Source organism: Neopsephotus bourkii, unplaced genomic scaffold, assembly GCF_033783945.1.
Source record: "Neopsephotus bourkii isolate Nb327-2 ecotype Australia unplaced genomic scaffold, CSIRO-AGI_Nbou_v1 NB_909, whole genome shotgun sequence".
Taxonomy (NCBI): Eukaryota; Metazoa; Chordata; class Aves; order Psittaciformes; family Psittacidae; genus Neopsephotus; species Neopsephotus bourkii.
The window spans coordinates 53,596-71,326 of record NW_026901403.1 but is presented as its reverse complement, the minus strand read 5'-3'; the positions used below and the strand labels follow the sequence as shown (position 1 = coordinate 71,326).

General features: G+C 49.5%; 1 protein-coding gene across 2 annotated transcripts in view; it reads left to right on the top strand.

Annotated features, from left to right (window-relative positions):
* The first annotated feature begins 337 nt into the window (after positions 1-337).
* The window catches only part of PHACTR4 (phosphatase and actin regulator 4), a 41,304-nt gene continuing 23,910 nt past the window's right edge, over positions 338-17,731 (top strand). Inside the window, exons 1-2 of one of the 2 annotated variants that reach the window (XM_061357638.1) lie at positions 338-387; positions 6,576-6,622. In XM_061357638.1, coding sequence (XP_061213622.1) covers positions 6,607-6,622 — 16 coding nt within the window. In that variant the 5' untranslated portion in view covers positions 338-387; positions 6,576-6,606. Of the gene's footprint in view, positions 388-6,575; positions 6,623-8,414; positions 8,486-17,731 lie in introns of those variants that run through there. The other variant, XM_061357639.1, reaches the window with a different exon arrangement.

Here is a 17,731-nt window from a genome sequence, read left to right as displayed (position 1 = left end):
TATCCCAGGAAGCCTGACATTGGAGAAGGAGCATTGGAGGTGCCTTGGGAAGGATCCATGTGGCACATTCAGCTCTGCTGGCTTCTACAGGGACCAAGGGGAGCTTTCACTCCTCATTGTGGTGCTTTGATAGTGCCTGAGTTCATTCTTCTTTAAAAGAGGCCAAAAGAAGACTCACTTTGCAGCCCCTTTGGCAGTGCCTGGGGCGGAGTGGCCCCGTTTTGGTGAGGAAATAGTGGTTGCGACTGAAATCAAGTCAATGGAGTCAGAATTAGAGGGCATCGCCGCAGCGCGTGCTCTGGTGCTGCGCTCGCTCTGAAAGCGTGACGAGAATGGAAACCACAAAGTAAGGTGAAGGTGGTTTGTAATCCACCCCAGAAGCCAAAGGTAAAGAAATCACCCTGTTATTTACTGCTTCTTGGGTGCGGGGTAGAACAGTGCAGGCCCACAGTCCTGCACGGTGCTGCTTATGGTGGGTTGAGGATGGAAGGTTTTGTTGCTGATCCTAGAATCCCACTGCATTTCTTGCTCTCGTGAGTCTGCTTGCTTTGCTTTGCAGGGTTGGATCTTGGCTTCACACAAGCTGTCCCATGCACTTTCTTCACACTGGAGTCACTCATTTCTCACTGTGCCCGTGGTTCATTGTGGATAGAGTTGGTTAGAGGTGAGGTACAAGAACAGCCTCTTGCATGAGCAGGTACGTGCTGGGCCCAAAGGAGGTTTAGTTTCTGGCAAACCCCGTTGTACTGCAATCAATGGAGCAGAAAGACACGATGGAAAGGTGCCAGTTCCAGGGCTGAACCAAGCGTGGTGCTGCTGGGGCTGGGATTTCGTTGCTTTTTGATGAGAGATTTTCTACAGCCCTGTGTTTTCTCCCTTAAAAAAAGCTGGGATGAGTCGTTTGGAATGAGCTGGAAAAGCAAAGGAATAAGCTGGAAAAGGTGTGGGTGAAAAGGAATCCTTTTATTGATTGTCTGCAATGAGGCTGGTTAAGGCTGACTTTTGGATTTGAATCTTAGATGCTCAATGTTTAATGGGGTGTGTTAGTTTATAGCCTTTAAGCAGTGGCAAGGGGTGCTCAGAGAAGCTGTGGCTGCCCCATCCCTTGCTGTGTTCAAGGCCAGGTTGAAGCACCCTGATCTAATGGTAGCTGGGGATGTTCTGGTGCCTCAAGCAGCAGTAATGGTATTCCTAATACAGGATTTACCTAGTCCGGAATTCAGTTTGTCATTTCAAGCTCTTTGGAAAGAGGTAGAAATGAAAAGTACAGCTTAGATTTGGGGCAAATGAGCTCTGCACTTCAAATACCCATTATTTTTTGCTTGCAGTATGTTGAGGCTGGTGAAGCTGGCTCCTTTTAAGTCCCACTGTGCAAAAATGAGGTGGGGACTCTGGTAACTGGGATCCTTTGTGGAAACAATGCTGCAGATCTGTCAGTTCTTTTCCGTATCTCCTTTTGGTGTGCCTGGGATTACATTCTTCAGTATCAAAATATCTTGAGAGTTTGTATGTGTTGGTAGATTAAGGGCTGTATTTTGGTCTTACGGACCTCTAGAACATCTTTAATACCCTGTTTTTAATTATATCAAGCTTGGTCTTCTGGCTGTTCCGGGTTACTTTTAGTTCTCATCTCTGACCTCTCTGTTGTGTTGTTCTGGGTTGGAATTAAACGCACATCTTCCTCCAGTGAAGAGATTGCTGCAATAGAACTGTTCTGCAGTGGTGGTGGTGAGGTTTGGGTGGCGTGATTCAAGTTTCTTGCTAAGCCAAGCTGAAATCTTGTCTTTTGTGACCTGCACTGCTGAACACTGGGCAGACAGCTCCTGGAATGGAGTTTTGGGAGGATGGCGTACTACATCCCAGCTGCACGCAGACATGTGGTAACCTGCAGGGGATAAGTACCTTGCTCAAGCCTTCTAGGGAAGAACTTCCACACCTACTCAATGCTAGAGGTAAGTCTAAAGCTTTACAGTCGAGCTGCCAGTCAGGGATCCAGAGGGTGAATAGTGCCTTCTTCCTGGTGACTTTGGGCTTCCAGCTTTTGGAGATTGATCAAGGAATAGCCCTTTGAATGCTCTTACTCCTGTTTCAGCTTCCATGGTAGTAAGAGCATCTGTCCTCTGCACGGATCAGCCCTTGCTTTCAGGAAGATAATTTGGGTGGAGGCAAGCCCTTCAGCTGCTTCAAGGACAAGGAGGGAAGCTGCTTTGCTCTATTCAGCCAGGTTTTTCCCCCTGTGGGCATCCACACCTCCAGACTGGTTGATCTGCTGCCAAAAGGGCTGGAGGCGAGCTCTAAGTGTTTGCTGTACTGATAGCTAAATAGAGCCAGCATTTGTCACTGGGAGCTGCCTTAGAAGTCGTGCTGTGTTCAGCTCTGTGCCATGCTTCCCTAGTGGAAGCTGTCCCTGCCCTTCTGGTGTCCAGGAGGATTTATAGGGTTCACTTTGTGCGAGGGCTGATAAACCCCACTCACCCACCACATCTTGCAGCCAGGAGGGATGCAGCTCCCTTCCCTTCCCCATTCCTCTCTGGGAATGTTATATTACTGTGCCACCCACAGGCAGCTTCCATGCTGCTGAAGAAGATTTGCTGTTTGCAGTGGGGAGCCACTTCCCAAATGTTAAATCAGTGTGAAAAAGCTGCTGGTTTCATTTGCTGTAATTGCTGCTGTATCTAGGGTTCTCAAACCCAGTTACTCTAATAGGCTATATAAATTGGGTTTCTAGTGGTTATACCATATTCTGATTTTCCCAGTGTTTCCCACGTCTTCCACAAAACCCTTTCCTTGTGCTGTGTTCCTGCTTTCCAGCAAGTGAAGCAATGCAGTGTGCCAGTCTCAAGTGTTGGGATCCTTCTGAAGAGAGAAGCTGCAGGGCTGTTAATTCTTGGTGCTCCTCATTGTGCCAGATTAGGCTGTGAGAACAGATCTGTGTCATTTCATTGAGAGGGGATATTCAGATTTACCTCCAGGCTGCACAGGAGCCATCCTCTCCGTTGCTCTGTGATTGGTGTGGAATAAACTGGGTCAGGAAAGGAGGCTTTTGAAACCACCATCTGGGTCAAATCTATGGCCACACCATCTAACTAAAGACGAGCAAACCAAGGTTTTTAAGTGGAGTTGACACGTTATTAGATGAAGGCAGAAAAACAAGCTTTTTGATGTCCACTGAGCTGCAGAAGGGCCTCTGCATCCCTCTTCTCTGTGTTGTTCCAGCAAGAGGTTAACTTCACCTTCACACCTTGTAATTTATAATGGTGCATTTGGCATGGTTGATCTGTTGAGGTTTAAAGAATTGCCCTTGTGATATTTAAATGCTAGCCTGTGCCCCCATGCTATAAGCTGCCCCTTGGGAGAACTGTTCTGTGCTGTTGTGTTCATTTGTAGAAGAGAATTGTAATGGTGTTTGTAGCGGGTGATAAGAGCAGGCTGCTCAGTGCCTGTGGTCTGTGTTAATGTAGGACCCTGCTCCCCAGGCTATTGGGTGTTCATTAGCACTTCCCTTTTCCTCTCCAGCTGATGGATATAGCTCAGGACTGTTAGAACACCATCCTTTCCCTCCCCTACATGCTTTTTAGTTCCAAGACAGCCTCTGGTTTTGTGTCTCATTACAGTACGAGCCCTGTAGTAGCTGCTGTCCTGTCCCTCTCTGGATTGGTGATTTAGAGCTGAGCCAGCATGGAAACTGCTTTCTATGCCTAAGGCAAATCTGTGAGCAGAGACTGCAGAGCAGCAATGTGCCACTTCTGCTTGGGAGGGTTGTCAGTTTGCTAGTTTAGTTGAGGAAAAACAACCAACATTGGCTTGGTTTTCAGTTGGGCTTTTGGAGCCAGCCCTTAGTCTTTCGAAGGAAGCTGTTTGGTGTTACTGGGGGAGATGAGCAGTCCTAGATCAGAAATGCCTGTGAGGACAGGATGAGCTTCACTGTGGAGGAGGCTGAACCCTCTATCCTGCCCTGGGGAGGCCCTGCCTGCAGTCCTGGTCCAGCTCTGGGGCAACAACACGAGAGGGACTTGGGTCTGTTTGTGTTCACCCTCAGGAGGATGCAGTGGAGCTGACAGAGCTGGGATAGATGGAATTCCCAGCTTCAGCTGTGAGCGTGTGAGGACTGAAGAACAGGGTAGAAACCGATGTAGGAACACAAGAGCATGGCTGCAAAGCCCTCGCTTTTATTGTGTGTGGATTAGCTGCCTAGCTGGAAGAAAGCCATCACCTTGCTGCTGAGGGTTCAGAGGCAGGGCAATGGAACCAGAATGTGTTCTTAGATGGGTACAAAGAGCTGGGGAGAGAAAAAGCCAAGTGTTTGAACTAAGAAAGCAGACAAAGGCCGGGCTCTGCTGGCTGGGATGCTGGGCAGCAGTGAGGGGCAGGTAGCAGGGAGGCAGAGCGGGTATCCTGGAGCGCTGAAACAGGCAGCTGAAACAGGGCAATGAGGAATTTCACCCACTTGTCAGTCCCAGGGAATGTGGGAGCGCTTTGGAGACATGAATATTCAGAGAAGCTAAAGGAAATGCAAGATCTGAGCTGGTCCCAGTTAATCCTGGCAGCAGGATCTGCACTGTGTAATCCATTGCTTTGGTGGGAAAATGCCTGTTTCTTAGCCCAAACAGAGATGTGCCTCCTGCTTTGGCATCCTTGTGGCAATGCAGTGGGAGCTCTGACTTTGCTCCTTCTCCCTCTAACCTGCCATCACTTCATTTCCTTCCACTGGGCCTTCTGTGCTCATTCTATTAATAACCAGCTGCTTGTGGAGTTAGTGTTTTGCCCAGAAGGATCCCTCCTGGTAGAGGCTGAGGTGCTTCCAGCCGTGCTGTCACGCGATGACAGATGTCCTTGGTGCCTACAATGGGTGTGCAGCAGCGACAGGCTCTGCCAGGATTAGTATTCGAGGCACAAACGTGCCCCTTGGAATATGCAAAGCTCAGCACAGCCTGTGCAGGAATGCCCTTGAAAGGCAAATGAAACTGAACTCCCTGGTGGCTCTGGGTGAGCAGGAGGGTTGCTGTCATCTGTGCTGATGCTCAAGTAGGTTTTGAGGTACCTGCTCTTGTTTCATTGCTGTTTTCCCTTCCCAGAAGGGCTTACTGAAGGGGCAGGCAGGGGGACCTTACCTGCACATGCTCTGTATAGGAGAGTTCTTCCTGACTCTGGAGTTTGGGTTTGTGTGGATCTTGATAATTATAGAATCGTGGAATGCTCTGGGTTGGAAGGGACCTTAAAGCTCATACAGTTCCAAACCCAAACCATGCATCCAAAATGCACAAGAAAGTAGCTGTGTTTTAATGATGTTAATGGATGAAGCTGGAGGGATTCCAAGATGTTTCCCAAGTAACCTTGAGGTAATTTCAGCCTCTGAAATGAAGATCACCTCTGTTCCTGGGTGACTGACTCGCTGCCCAGGAGTCTGCCCAGATTGTGCTTCTCTAAAAGCAGTGATTGCCAATGCTGATCTGATTTAACATGATTTTATTGGCTTTGTTGAGGTGTTTAATGGCTCTATTGAGGTGTTCTCCCCATCTAAGAATATTACTGCAGTGGTATTCTAGCTCCAGCAATGAGAAGTGGCCCTGGAGCATGGCTGGCTGGTCAAAGGAAGTGTTTTGTCCACACAGTTCAGCCGAGTTTAAAAGCCCTGCTGTTGACAGCTCATTCAGGTGCACTTGCAGTGGTGGTGTAGTGGGGTTATCTCCTCGGAGACCTCAGCCCTGTGATGCTCTGATGCTGGGCAAGCTGAGCGTGTTCTGTCAAGTCAGCCCATTATCAGGTGGAGATGGTGCCTTACAACCAACAGACTGCGTGCTGCTGCTGGGAGCGAAGGTTATGAGCCAGCCTAGGCTTAGTGGTGAAGGGTTAGGCTGAAATGGGCTGGGGATAAAAGCTGCCTTTGACTTCCCAGCACTGGAAACAAGCTGATTTCATAGCTCTTTCCCAATCACCCCATGCTGTGCCTGTTGACATTTCCTATTGTGGTTGTCTTAGTTGGAACTTCAAGCTCTTAAGAACAGAAACTCCCTTTCTAAAATGCTGAGCATGTTTTGACTGTGCTACAGCATCCATCAGCGTCCGGATAGCTCCTGATTTCCCCAAACCGAGTTCCTCTTGCATCTCTTTGAAGAAACTGGCTTTGCTGCTTGAATCCCACTTCCTCCTTTTTGCCTTCAGCACACTGAGAACTCTTGATGATGTGTGACATCTAAAACGCTTCCTGTGCATGTGCTCTTCTGCCTTTGCTAGATAAGCAGTAGCTGTTCCCTTTTCCAGCAGGCACGTGCCACCTTGAAGACACAGACGTGGAATGTCTTCCCTGGGAACAAACGTTTGATGCTTTGGAATTATTACACCTTGATCTTGCTTCTTTCCAAGCCGGTGTGTGTGTGATTAGAGGCTGGTGATGTCTTCAAAGAGGGATGAACCTGCTGCACTCTTAATGGCTAGTTTGCTGGGGCAGGCTTTCTGCTCCATGCTGGTTGTGTGTAGGCTGAGCAGAGCTGATAGAGAAGTAAAACTTCAAACTGAGCTTTGGTCATGCTTGGAATTGTAATTTGTGCCTCTTGTTTTGTTTCCTGTCCTTGTAGGAATTGCTTGGAAAGCTAGTGAGCAAGAGGGATGGAAGAGAGCACTGGTGAGTACACTCTTGGCTAGCTTACCACAGGTTGTGGACCTGTTTTTTCCTCCTTGGTTAAGCAGCAGAAAGAACCTTCGTATTTTCAACTTCATGTTTTCAAATGTGGAAGGTGATTAGAAAACAAGCTGCATCAGTTGCACCTGTACTGCACCAATGGCTTGGAGCAACCTGATTAAAGCTGTGTCGTAGATCTGGAAGATCTCTTTGGATATCTGTGAAACCTGGAATACAAATCTGTTGTCTAGCCCAAGCTCTTGAAAACAAACAATATCCCTTTCTTAGTAAGTAAGAGGCTAGAATCATAAAATCAATGATTAGGCTTGGCAAGGACCTTAAGATCATGTAGTTCTGACCCCCTTGCCACGGGCAGGGCCGAAGCATTGAGCTGGTTTGAACAAAGCACATGGCACGCCATAAAGAAGGACCTCTCTCCTTTGGTGGCTGCTCACTTCTCTTCCTGTATTGATTTCCTCAGGCTGCTCTGTCTTGCAGCAGATACAGGATTTTTTATTAAGCAAAATTTGGCTTTAAAGCTCTTCCTTCAGACACTTTGTACTACTTACCCTGAGGCAAACTCAGCGCTCTTAGCTTTAACTGATGTAAGGATATGGTTGCAACTAAAACTCATAGAGGTTTTTTTGGTTTGTTGTTTTTTTTTCTTGAATAGCTCTTCCATCCATTGCCTAAAATGGCAATGGAAGACATGAGCTAAATGACTGTTTTCCCCCTCCCATTGAGATGGGATTTGCATGGAAGCTGTTGCCTGCATGCTGGGAAGGCAGCGTCCATTGAGCATGTGGACCTCGCATCTTGTGGCCCATGATGTTGCAGTTGGTGACTTTGAACTTGTAGTGAAGTGCAACTCTGACCAGAAATACTATGTCTACGTTATTCCTATGCAGCTGGGTGATGCCAGCCTTAAAACCTGGAAACTGATGTACTTAGCAGCAGCATGGTGGATGTACCAGGCCTGTCTGCTGAAGGCCAGTGCTTGACTTCATACAGAGCTGGTATGTTGGTTGGAATAGCTATGAGCCAAGAGGACATGCATAAAAGCATGTCATGCTTGTCATCCTGGTGGCAAGAATTGCTGCTGTGCCCTCTAATTGTTAGCCTGTAAGGTGCACATTAAACTTGTGGTGATTGCTTTCCCTTATGATTTGCTCATGGCAAACTAATCCCAAATGATGGCTTTGGAAGGGTAGGGTGAGTGTGGTGCTGGCAATGTTGGAGCAATGGCTTAGGAGGTGACAGCTCCCTGCTCAACCCCAGGGTAAAGCACAGGGAGCATCAGGGCAAGTTTTCCCATCTCTTCAGCCTGCATTAATGGGATGGCTTTGAGCAACACTGTGAGCTCTGCTTATTCACCAGGGCTCAGGCTCTGCAGGGACTGCCAGCAGCCAGCTGGGTTCATCTCCCAAAGCTTTTTGTCCCTTTTCATGCGCAGTTGAACTCTATTTGTTGAGTGGGTCAGATGTTGGGTAGATGAGACATTGGGTTGGAGCCTGTTGAGGTTACTGAGAGCTTTGACTCCTCACTTGAGCGGCGCTGGTGACCTGAGATGTGAAAGGCCTTTATGTTCTGTTTGCATTTGCCAACTTTCCTTCGGAGCAAATTCAGTTTGGATGGAGGGAGTACCTGCACTTGATCTTTGCATGCACAAGACACCCCACACAACTGATTGTGAAGCTTTTACATGTTGCCTCCTTAGTGCTGGGAGCCAAGAGCCCCATCTTAAATAAGCAGATTGGTCTTTTATTATTCTTTCCTTAATCACTTTGCTTTTAAGGACGCTCACTCTCCAAGTGCTGCTAAGCTCAGGACTCCTGCCTTGTTCCCGGCACTGAGCCTGGAGATGAGGTAAGGTGGAGCTGCGTGCAGGAGCTGAGCTAGACTCAATGCCCTTTGTTCCCTCTAAGCCTGGTGCTTTTTTTATGTATTGCTGCTCCTTAACTGGTTGTATATTAACTGCATTCCCACCGCTGCATGGCTGGCTCTTGTTTGAACTGCACTGGCACGTGTTCAGAGCTGGTGTGCTTCGGCTGGCCCCTGGGGACCACACAGTGAAGCAGAAATCCTCGTTAGCTGTCAGGCCTCAGTAGCCATGGCTGGGTGGGGGAGCCCTCCTTGGCTGCCTGCCCTGGCTAATTAAACCCCAAACTTGCTGTTCTCTTCATAGCCAAATTCCTGCTTGGCCATGCAGACGAGTGGAAGCAGGGTCTCCGGTGCATTTCAGAGCTTGTCTATACATGGTTATTGTAGAGCAGGTATGCCACTGCAGCTTTGCTTTTCAACCCTGCCCTGGGTTGGTTTTCAAGTGTAGAGAAGAATACAGAGAAATCTCTTGAAAGCCCTGAGCTTCCGTTGCCACATAGCAGCTTTCTGCAGTAATTTGGATGTTCGCATGTTGTGCAGCATCACTTAGTTCTTCACCCTAATGCTGGACATAAGCAAAACCAAACGATGACAGGCTGTGACTGCTGTTGGCTTAGCAAATGCATAACCTGCTCAAGCTGCAGTAACTGGGGTAGCTCTGTCAGCCTGAGCCCTCAGCTACCACCTCGTGCAGTGAGACTGGAGATGGGAGAAGGTTGGAAGTGGGGGGAACCTGCGAGGTTCTGCGTAGGAGCTGCGAGGTGGCAGCGATGGGTTGTGCCAAGGTGTGAAGCCCTGCACAGCCTGTGCTGCCCCCACATCATCAGCTGAGGGAGGTGGGAGGACAGAGGTTAGGGAGGGGAATGAATGAAATCTAAATATACACACGTTGCCAGGCCGAGCTTCCCTGCTTGCCAGGGTCCCACCTACACAAGTGATCTGTGGAAGGGAAATGGCACTGGAATACCTTTCCCCCTCTTCACATCCTTCCTGTGGGGTGGCTGAAGGATCACGCTCTATTTTTGGAGCTCATTTTTGTTGTTCCATCTACTGCCCATACAGCCTCCCAAAGACCACTTGCTTATCTTAGCATGATACGAGCTACGTTTGGACCTTTTTCTTCTGCCTGTAAGTCTCTGAGATCTTCAAAAGCAACGTATTGAAGAAGTGGGAGCTTTGTTCTTGGGAAGGCAAGTCTCACCTTGTGCCTCTGCTTCCTTGAAACCTCTGCCATGGTGTTGGCTTGCCCTAACATGGAACCATAGAATCATAGAAGCATAGAATGGTTAGGGTTGGAAAGGACCTTAAGATCATCAAGCCATGGGCAGGGACACCTCGCTCTAAACCATCTCACCCAAGGCCTCGTCCGACCTGGCCTTGAGCACTGCCAGGGGTGGAGCATTCACAACCTCCCTGGGCACCCATTCCAGTGCCTCACCACCCTAACAGGAAAGAATTTCCTCCTTTTATCCAATATAAACTTCCCCTGTTTCAGTTTTAACCCATTACCCCTTGTCCTGTCACTACAGTCCCTAATAAAGAGTCCCTCCCCAGCATTTTGCTTGCCTCCCCTGCAGTTTGCTTGCCTGGTGGTGTCTGAGCCCATCACTCATGAACAGCTCTGGAGGGAGCATGGCAGTGCCTTTCTTCATGGAATCCAGCACTCGTTTGGAAGGGGCCTTAAAGCTCCTCCAGCTCCAACCCCTGCCACGGGCAGGGACCCCCTCCACTGGAGCAGCTTGCTCCAAGCCCCTGTGTCCAACCTGGCCTTGAGCACTGCCAGAGCTGGGGCAGCCACAGCTTCTCTGTTCAACCTATCACCTGCACAGGGAAAAACTTCTCCATGGGAAGTGTTTGATTTTTGGGTTGTTTGACCTCCTGTGCTTTGCTTTCTCTGTAGCTATTGGGATATGAACCTTTCAGTAGCTTCTGTCTCAGTCTCCATATGACAACCATGAATTATTTTGGGAATTCACTGAAGAAGCCTTTGCACACCCCAAATTTGCTTTTTTTTCTTTTTAATAGCACTTGAAGTACTAAGTTTATGGATGCTTTAAGCATCTTTCACACTTACTTCTTTATTCAAGGGTGACTTTCATCCCTTTCCTCTCCTGCTGTGCTACATTTTTACCCAGTTCTTTTCCTCCTAAAAATAGGAAGTAACTCTTCAAGTCCTTAACCTTTGTGCAAACCAAGAAGTCGTTTGTTTTAGCATCTAGGCTGACTTCTGTGCCTCATAAGGAAACCAACGTGAGATGAATCTGTGGCTTTTGGGGACTTCAGACTCCAAATATAGTCTGAGTAGAAGGGCTTAGAAATGTGAGTAGTTGCTTCTATACCACCAGCTCCTTGGTCCCAGCAGGATGCATGGCTGGCTACCCCATGCCCATTGTTATCCTTAAAAATAAGAGCCATACCTTCACATGTTCAAAACCCTCATGGAAATGAGGGCACGATCATGGCATGTGCATAGGGAATGGGATTTTGGGATCACAATGGTAAAGGTGAAGTGACCATGACCTGTCGCAAAGACGCTTTAATCACTGCCTTCCATCAGCCTGATGCCTTGGGATCTGAAAACAACACTTGGAAGTGGCTGCTGGGATGTGAAATGCTTTGCTTGTAGGTTGTTAGGTTGAACCTAAGGAGAGATCCCACGTTCCCATCTTGTACCTCTGGAGATCAGACACTGGTGGCTCTGCAAGGACTGGAGCTGCTTGTATGGGAAGGAGATTGCCAGCTTCACCTCCCTCTGATCTGGTGACAGCCACAGGGTGTCAGGGTTGAGGAGGAAATAGGTGCCAGCCTCTGATTCAGAGGTTCTTCAGCTTGCTGCTGGTGCCTGGGGCTGGCTGGGTGGGAATCCCCTCCTGGTGACTAAGTTTTAACCAGAAATGAGCTCCTTCGAGGCTGCTTCTGGGACATTGAACTCCCCATTCAGCAGCATTCAAGTGTGCACTTTTATGATGAATAAAGGGTTTGGATGGTGTGGCTCTTACTTTAAATGAGGCTGCTGGAGATGATGCTCGTTGTTGTTTCCTGGGTTTGATCTGTGGAGTCAAACACAGAGCGCTGCAGTGTGAGGAGTGCTTCACTGTCCTGCAGCTCTGAGGGCAGCTGAAGAGCCGTTACCACTAACCAGCCAGTGGAAACCTCTTTGTGATGCCTGTTCCAGAACAAAAGAACAGGTTTTTCTTCCAGGAAGACACAGAAACGATGATTCCCTTCTGAGCTCCTCTCTGGTTTGTGTACAGCAACAGAACTGCCTCATGCCAGGCAACAGAGAGAGCCAGGGTGGCTGGGGTGCTGAGATATTTAATTACAGGTGATGGATGCTCATTTGCAAGCAGTAAGAAAGGCAAACTCCTCCTGTTCCTCAGTCAGGTTTAGCAGAGGGTTGGACTGATCTCAGTGCAGACTGTTTGACTATGAAACAAAGAGCAGCACAGAACGTTTGCTTATCCACATGAAGGCATTGTTGTACATGAGTCAGGTGTGCTTGACAAGTTGGACATTATCCTGAAAGCCTTTTGTTCTTACAGGTGTGATGGATGTTCTTGTTATGGAATTAATGTGCTGAGTGCTGGCAGGGTGCTTGGGGCAGTTTGTCACAGAACCCCAGCTTGGTTTGGGTTGGAAGGGACCTTAAAGCTCACCCAGCTCCAACCCCTGCCACGGGCAGGGACCCCTTCCACTGGAGCAGCTTGCTCCAAGCCCCTGTGTCCAACCTGGCCTTGAGCACTGCCAGGGATGGGGCAGCCACAGCTTCTCTCTTCAACCCATTTCAGTGTCCCAGCGCCCTCCTTCCACAAATCCCATCTCAGTCTCCCCTCTGGCAGGTTCAAGCCATTCCCCTTGTCCTGTCCCTACAGACCCTTGTCCAAAACCCCCCAGGATGCTGGTGCTGTTCTTCTGCCTGCTGTATTTGCAAGTGATTCACATCAGCCTTTTGTTTGCTAGCCCTGAACAAGCCCCTTATGATTTGGGGATGTGCCTGAACTCTTGCTGCACTTCCCTCTTGATCCGCGAGCCAAGTGCTGCACATAGATTATTCCTTCACCTACCAGAGTAGGTGATTGTAATTCTATGTAGGTGTTGTAATTCTGTGGCACCCTCATTTCAAGTGACTTTTGGTGCTGTTGTAGGAGATGGCTCTGCAGTCCCTGCAGGTAGCTCTGCTTGGAGGACCGAGGAGGTTCATGTTGCCAAGGTGGTGGTTTCATGGCGAAGCTGTGGATGTGCTGGGGCTGGCTGGAGCAGACTGTAGCAAAGGCTGATGCTGAGTGAGAAATGTGTGCTGAAGTGCTTCGTGATTGAATTGAGTGATCTTATTCCTTGTGTGAAGAGACAGGGCCTCATAGGACATGCAGTCAATGCTGTGGCTGATTGAGGCCAGCTCGCTGTCACACAGGGAGTGTGGAGCTATTGTGGTTCAGTAAGTAGGGCATGGAGCAGAAGGGTCAGAACTCCACAGCTTCTAGTTCTCATTTTCAACTGGTTGGACCTTGCATTCCCCTTGCTCTCTGAACACTGCAGCCTGGAAATGCTGGCAAAGGAGTAGCAGTGGGGTTGGGGGGAGAGGAGGAGCCTGCCTGGAACCAGAGGTAAGTGGTGCTAGTAGAAATGAGGGGGTTTTGTTATTCCTGTTGTCCTTTGTTCACACAGCAGCGATGTGCTCAGGCTGACTGCATGTTCTCATTAAGGTGGGGGCCTTTGTGGGTTGTAAATGGTGTTAGTTGAGCTGCTGGCTGAGCCAAGCCGCGCTGGTTGTGAACACTCGCCTCTTGTCACCACTAACGTCACCACTTCATCTCCTTTCTCTTTTCTCCTGGAAAAGGAGTCTTGCTCTGATTCCTGAAAGTGTCTTTTGTCTCCTAAAACACTGAAGTGCAACAGGAAACCAGAGATCTGATGTGGCTTCGTGACAGGTTGGGCTGATCCAGTGGGGATGAAGTCCCCCTCCAATACCCTGTGGCTGTTAAGAGCTTGTCTTTCGGCTGTGTAAGATGAAGCTGTGTACACTGGTGTACTTCAACCGTATGACTTTCCTGCAGCATCTCGGTCCTTTCCTCAGTATCTTCCATTGCAGCCTGGAAGCCTGCTTTCATCTGGGGTGCACAGGGTGTCCCTGGAGCAATCCCAAGGTGGAAACAGAAGCGGATTGGTCTGAAGGCACGGAAAGAGGCTGGGAACGGGGCTCACACCGGCCCTGAATGGGGCTGCGGGGCCGCGCTGTGGCCGCCAGAGGGCGGTGTGTACCGGGGAGCGCGGGGATGTGGGGCTCGCGGGGGTCCCCTCTCCCTTAACCCGATGCTGCTGCCATGGCTGCGGTTCTGTAGGGCCCCCCCTGCACGAGCAGGGCACTGGGGTTCCCCCCGCATTCTGGGGGGCAGGCAGTGGCTGTCGGGGCACCGCAGGATGCTGGCAGCTGCAGGGTGCCTCGGTGTTGTGCTGCAGTTGCATCAGGTTAGGGACTAATAGTAAGGGTGGTCTGATGGGGGTCGTGCCGCCGCCTGTGCCCGAAAAAGTGGGATTTAATAACTTTCCATACAAGAATCCCATAGACAAACACAGCGCGGTTCCTGTGGCTCTCCCACAGGCCGTGTGCTGTTTGCTTTGCCTGTTTTCCCTTTACTCCCCCAGCACGGCTGCAGTCAGGGACTCGTTTCCAAGGCGAGTTAATGGTGAGTCAAGGCTTGGCAAGGGGAATACCTCGGTGGTGATCCTTGCTGCATGGGTCTGCTGCAAGCTCTATTCTCTGTCCTCCTATAGAGACACAGAGAGCTGGGCTGATTCAGCCTGGAGAAGGGAAGGCTGCTTAAGGGGAGACCTTAGAGCAGCTCCAGTGCCTAAAGGGGCTGCAGGAAACCTGGAGAGGGCTTGGGACAAGGGCCTGTAGGGACAGGCCAAGGGGAATGGCTTCAACCTGCCCGAGGGGAGACTGAGCTGAGCTCTTAGGCAGAAGCTGTTCCCTGTGAGGGTGCTGAGGCGCTGGCACAGGGTGCCCAGAGAAGCTGTGGCTGCCCCATCCCTGGCAGTGCTCAAGGCCAGGTTGGACACAGGGGCTTGGAGCAAGCTGCTCCAGTGGAAGGGGTCCCTGCCCGTGGCAGGGGCTGGAACTGGAGGAGCTTTAAGGTCCCTTCAACAGAAACCAGGCTGGGGGTCTACCATCAACACCCTCTCCCCATCCTTGGAAAGCAGATGTCTGAGGCTGACCCTTGGTCATTGAGAGAACCAGAAGCAGCCTCTGCGATGATTTGTGTTGAGATTCAACTGTAATGTTGAATTTCCCCCTCAGCTCTTTGATCTTCCCATGAAATCTTGGAGACATTCGCAGTGATTGGGGAAGTAAACACAGTCCCTTCCTGGAGGGAAGGTTTGTTTGGCTCAAGCATTCCGTGCAAGGGTTGAGTTACACTTTGCTTTGGGGAGGGATGGAAAATCTCTCCAAGTAATTAACTGAAGATGCTGACACTAATGAAGGGGCTTTCAAAGCTGGGGCTGGTGGGGGGTGCTGGGAATCCCCTATTGAAGCAATGACATGAGGGCCTTAGGAGTGATTCTGCAATTAGGAGGCTGAAATGATGTTGAACATGAAGTTAATCCTGTTATCTCTCCAGTATTGAGCAAACTGCTTGCTCAGGATAACTCTATAATGGGATTATACTAGTCAGTCTGGCACCCTTGACACTCCCTATCTATCTGTTCAGGGCTTTTTCCTTCCTTTCGTGCTCAGGATCAAGCATTGATCAGTCTTGCAGGAGTTAATTTTGGGAGTGTTTGGTTTCAATGGTTGGTGTTCAATGAGTTTGATACGGAACACCCTGTTGCCTTAGGAAGCCATTCACTCCTCCACAGCAGAGATCCCTTGAGCCCATCCCTAAATAAATGTTTAGGAACAGAACTGGAGAACAAGGACAAGTATAAAAGGAGACTTCCCTTCGTCATGCCTTCCTGGCATCACGAGTCTGCAGCTGAGTGAGTTCCTGTGCTGGAGACTGTTCCCAGGCCATCATCTTTGCAGAGTGGAGTCCGTTCTGGTTTGAAGGGCTCATTTTGCAGCCTGTAGCAATTGTTCTAAGCAAAGTAAGTGGTGGGGTTTACAAAAGGCTTATCCTGAGTTGGTTTTTAAGCAGTCTCATAATTTGCAAGGGAACCCATGGCAGGAAAACACAAGAACCAAACCGCTCATGGAGGGAGGAGGGAGAAAAGCTGTAATGTGTGTTACACATTACAAAAAGCTGTAACGTGTGTTCAGTCACCCCAGTGTTCATCACAGATGGGGTTGCTTTCCTGTTGAGCCCCCAGACCTCCAAGTTTTAGTGGCCTGACTTCTGTGCCGGGTTTGTCATGAGCTGGAACAGCAGTGTCATCGCTGCCAAGTCAGGTCATGTCCATGGCTGCAGCAGGGCAGAATGCAGTGACTTCAGTTGTGCCATAAGTATGGCCAGAAAGCAGGGGCCAGCTAGCCCTGCTGGTGATAAGGTAATGGGTTTAGATGGCGGGGTGTAGCTTGTCATTGCAGGGACCTTGGGCAAGCCCTGGGACTGCATTTGGAACCTTTTTCAGATGGGAATCCGACACAAGAGCAAACTCCCCAGCTCAGACCTCAAGTGCATGGAGAAACGGTTTGATGTTCATGTTTACACCCCTTACATTTGGTGCACCCGTTCACGTGGTTGCTCTAACGTATCCTTACTGTAACTACTGCTTGAAGAACATGCTTACAGGAACCATGGCTCTTTATTTGTGCACCTCTGAGCATCTGATAGGATGACAGACCCCTGTGATGTTAATTCAGATCGCTTCATTCCAAACAAGCTGTGGCTGCCCCATCCCTGGCAGTGTTCGAGGCCAGGTTGGACACAGGGGCTTGGAGCAAGCTGCTCCAGTGGAAGGGGTCCATGCCCGTGGCAGGGGTTGGAGCTGGGTGAGCTTTAAGGTCCCTTCCAACTCAAACCATTCCATGATTCTATGATTTCATAGAAACAGACCCCTCTTGCTCATTCTTCCTGCAAGCTGTAAAACTCTTAACCTGAGTTTTGGTGCCACTTACTCTTGCATCCTGATCTTGAGGTGGGAACTCTTTGGTGGATGCCAAGGTGGGGAGCTCGTACTGACCGTTGCCTCTAAGATCTTTCATCAACAGCATTGAGCATTGGGAAGTGTATGTTGTAACCTCATGAAGCCTTGGGATATAGCATGGAGCCCCCTAATCTACATGATTCTTTGATGTAAGCCCCTATCTCCAGGTGTTTAATGTAGGTGTGAGGCTTACAAAGGCAGCTCTGGGCAGGAGTTGCGTCTAGCCCACTGGGGGTTATCTGCACTGCAAGTGGAGGTAGAACTGCAGCTCACATAACCCTTCCTGGCTTGGCTGTAAGCTTGTTAGCTCACATACTTGCAATAGTGGTGTGCTATAGCTCTTCACTGTCAAATGTGTCTGAGAAGGTGAGTATTTGAGTAGCCTCCCTTGCAGAGTCCATGGCTATTACAAGCAGACGGCTATTGGCATCTGAGCTGGAGGCTCCAAAGCTGGTCCTGATGGAGTGTGGTGTCTATGCTGGGCTGCAGCCTCCTCCTGCATTAAACCATGACAGTGAGGATTCTGGGAATGTGTGGAGGGCCACATCTGCAAGAGGAGGAGCAGCTCGGGGAGAAACAGCTTCTTGCAAGGTTCCAATGAGTTGTGCCTCCTGACCTGTTGGTGTTATCTCTTGATGTTTCCTTTCATTATATGACATGGCCTTGACACTGTAAACAATTGCCATGGCATTGTCCCTGCAGCTTGGCTGAGTCAACTTGACCTGTAAACAGCATTTGGCTTTGAGGACCCAGTGTGTAGATCTGTCCCTGTCTTGGGATGTCTTGTACCTGTCTGTGATTGTCACGTCTGCTTTCCGTGCCTTGTTCTGTGGGATGACTCCTGGTGCTCGTGGTTCTCACAAGAGCTTTTAGTGCTGGTAGAAAATGGGAGGAGCAACAGGGCAGGGGTTGGGATTCCAGGAGGAACTTGGGGGACTTAGGGCAGCTCCTTTGGGCCTCCGTAATTCCCTCCACAACAAGGGGTAAGGAAAGGGATGATTCACAACCCAAAGCCATCACTTTAATCGTGCTGGTCACAATCTTTTACTTGTTGTGTTTCAATGTTAAGTCTTGTTGCTGCTTGGAGACACCTCAATGGTTGAGCAATAGTAAATGTTTGGAGAGTTGAGGTTCACTCACTGTCTT